The following is a 1,446-nucleotide window of genomic DNA, read 5'->3' on the forward strand; positions in this document are numbered from 1 at the left end:
CAATAACAAATTCCATCTCCGCCGATCATCGATATCATTCACGTTATCTACGTTGTGATGTTAAGAAGTTTCACATGGAGAAAATGGCGAAACACAACTTTGTTTTATTAGAGTTATTTTACATATCGTCATTGGTATTCCAGGGAAATATCTTGATTGTCTACGGATTGAGAACTTTATCAAATACTGGGGAGCATACATTTTATGCTGCTGAAAGTTGGGCATTAAGAGAGTTTGCATATGCTATGAAAACTGTGCGATCTCGTGTCATCTGCGGACGGGAATGTAGCATGGATGAACGTTGCAAGTCTTTTAACTTTAACGACTGCAGTAAAATGTGCGAGTTGAACCTTGCCACAAGACTAGAGCATCCCGAAGACTTCAATGCAACTCAAGGGAGTGTGTACTTTGATGCAGATGAAGACACACCTCTCTACTCACTGACTGGTAGATCCTTGAAGCGCTACAGAAGTTGCAAGATGCTCTTAGATGTCGGTTATCGTTCAAGCGGTATCTACATAATCTACCCAGAGGGATTCGGTAATGGCAGTCTTCGTGTCTACTGTGACATGGAAACTGACGGCGGAGGATGGATCGTGTTTCAGAGGCGACAAGATGGCAGCGTGGACTTCTACCGTAACTGGACCGAGTATCAGTCTGGCTTTGGCGATCTGTCTGGTGATTTCTGGTTGGGCAATGACAACTTGGTGACTCTGACGTCTGATGATTCACGTGGAACATGGGAGCTACGCGTTGATTTAGAGGACTGGGAGAACAACACGGCATGGGCAAAGTACTCAGATTTCCAAATATCCCCGGGTGAGTTCAATCTGACTATTGGCCAATACGATACCAGCAGCACTGCCGGTGACTCTCTTGGGTTTGACGACAGTTATGCCGTGTTCAGGTATCACAGAGGACGTCCCTTCACCACAAAGGATCGTGACAATGATGCATCGGTTTTCAATTGTGCACAGAGGTGGGGAGGAGCCTGGTGGTTTAATGATTGTTTTATTTCTCACCTGAATGGTCCATACCACGCATTTTGGAATGCGGGATATGCCAAGGGCGTGCAATGGGAGAGATGGAAAGGGTATTCTTATTCTCTGAAAAAATGCAGCATGAAAATGCGTGAATTGGAACCATGATTTTGTGTATTAGTTGCAGACACTATACTAGTCTTGCAAGTAAACTGAAATGGATATTTTACCTATGTAGGGAGGGGGCACGAGCACTTCCCCAATGACATAGCGATTGGGGTGGGTGTTCGAGTGCTGCCCCCCCCCCCCCCTATTAAAAAACATAAACAAAGAATAGGGAAAAAAAGAAAACTGAAACGGTTATTGGGCTTTATTTAGTTTGGAAAATTTCACAATTTTAAGTATTTGGCAAATGCTATGCGGCACTGAATATAACACACACATTACACATAATAAATACATGTAT

The 1,446-nt window shown here is 43.6% G+C and overlaps 1 protein-coding gene across 1 annotated transcript; it reads left to right on the top strand.

Annotated features, from left to right (window-relative positions):
• The first annotated feature begins 290 nt into the window (after positions 1-290).
• On the top strand, positions 291-1,148 carry LOC119731879 (microfibril-associated glycoprotein 4-like). The gene has a single exon (XM_038205163.1). The coding sequence runs from the start codon at positions 291-293 to the stop codon at positions 1,146-1,148; it is 858 nt and encodes a 285-aa protein (XP_038061091.1).
• The last annotated feature ends 298 nt before the right edge of the window (positions 1,149-1,446 follow it).

Source organism: Patiria miniata, unplaced genomic scaffold (assembly GCF_015706575.1).
Source record: "Patiria miniata isolate m_02_andy unplaced genomic scaffold, ASM1570657v1 HiC_scaffold_24, whole genome shotgun sequence".
Lineage (NCBI taxonomy): Eukaryota > Metazoa > Echinodermata > Asteroidea > Valvatida > Asterinidae > Patiria > Patiria miniata.

Coding starts and splice junctions, on each gene's coding strand:
- LOC119731879 (XM_038205163.1), top strand. CDS start 291: ATGGATGAACGTTGCAAGTCTTTTAACTTTAACGACTGCAGTAAAATG.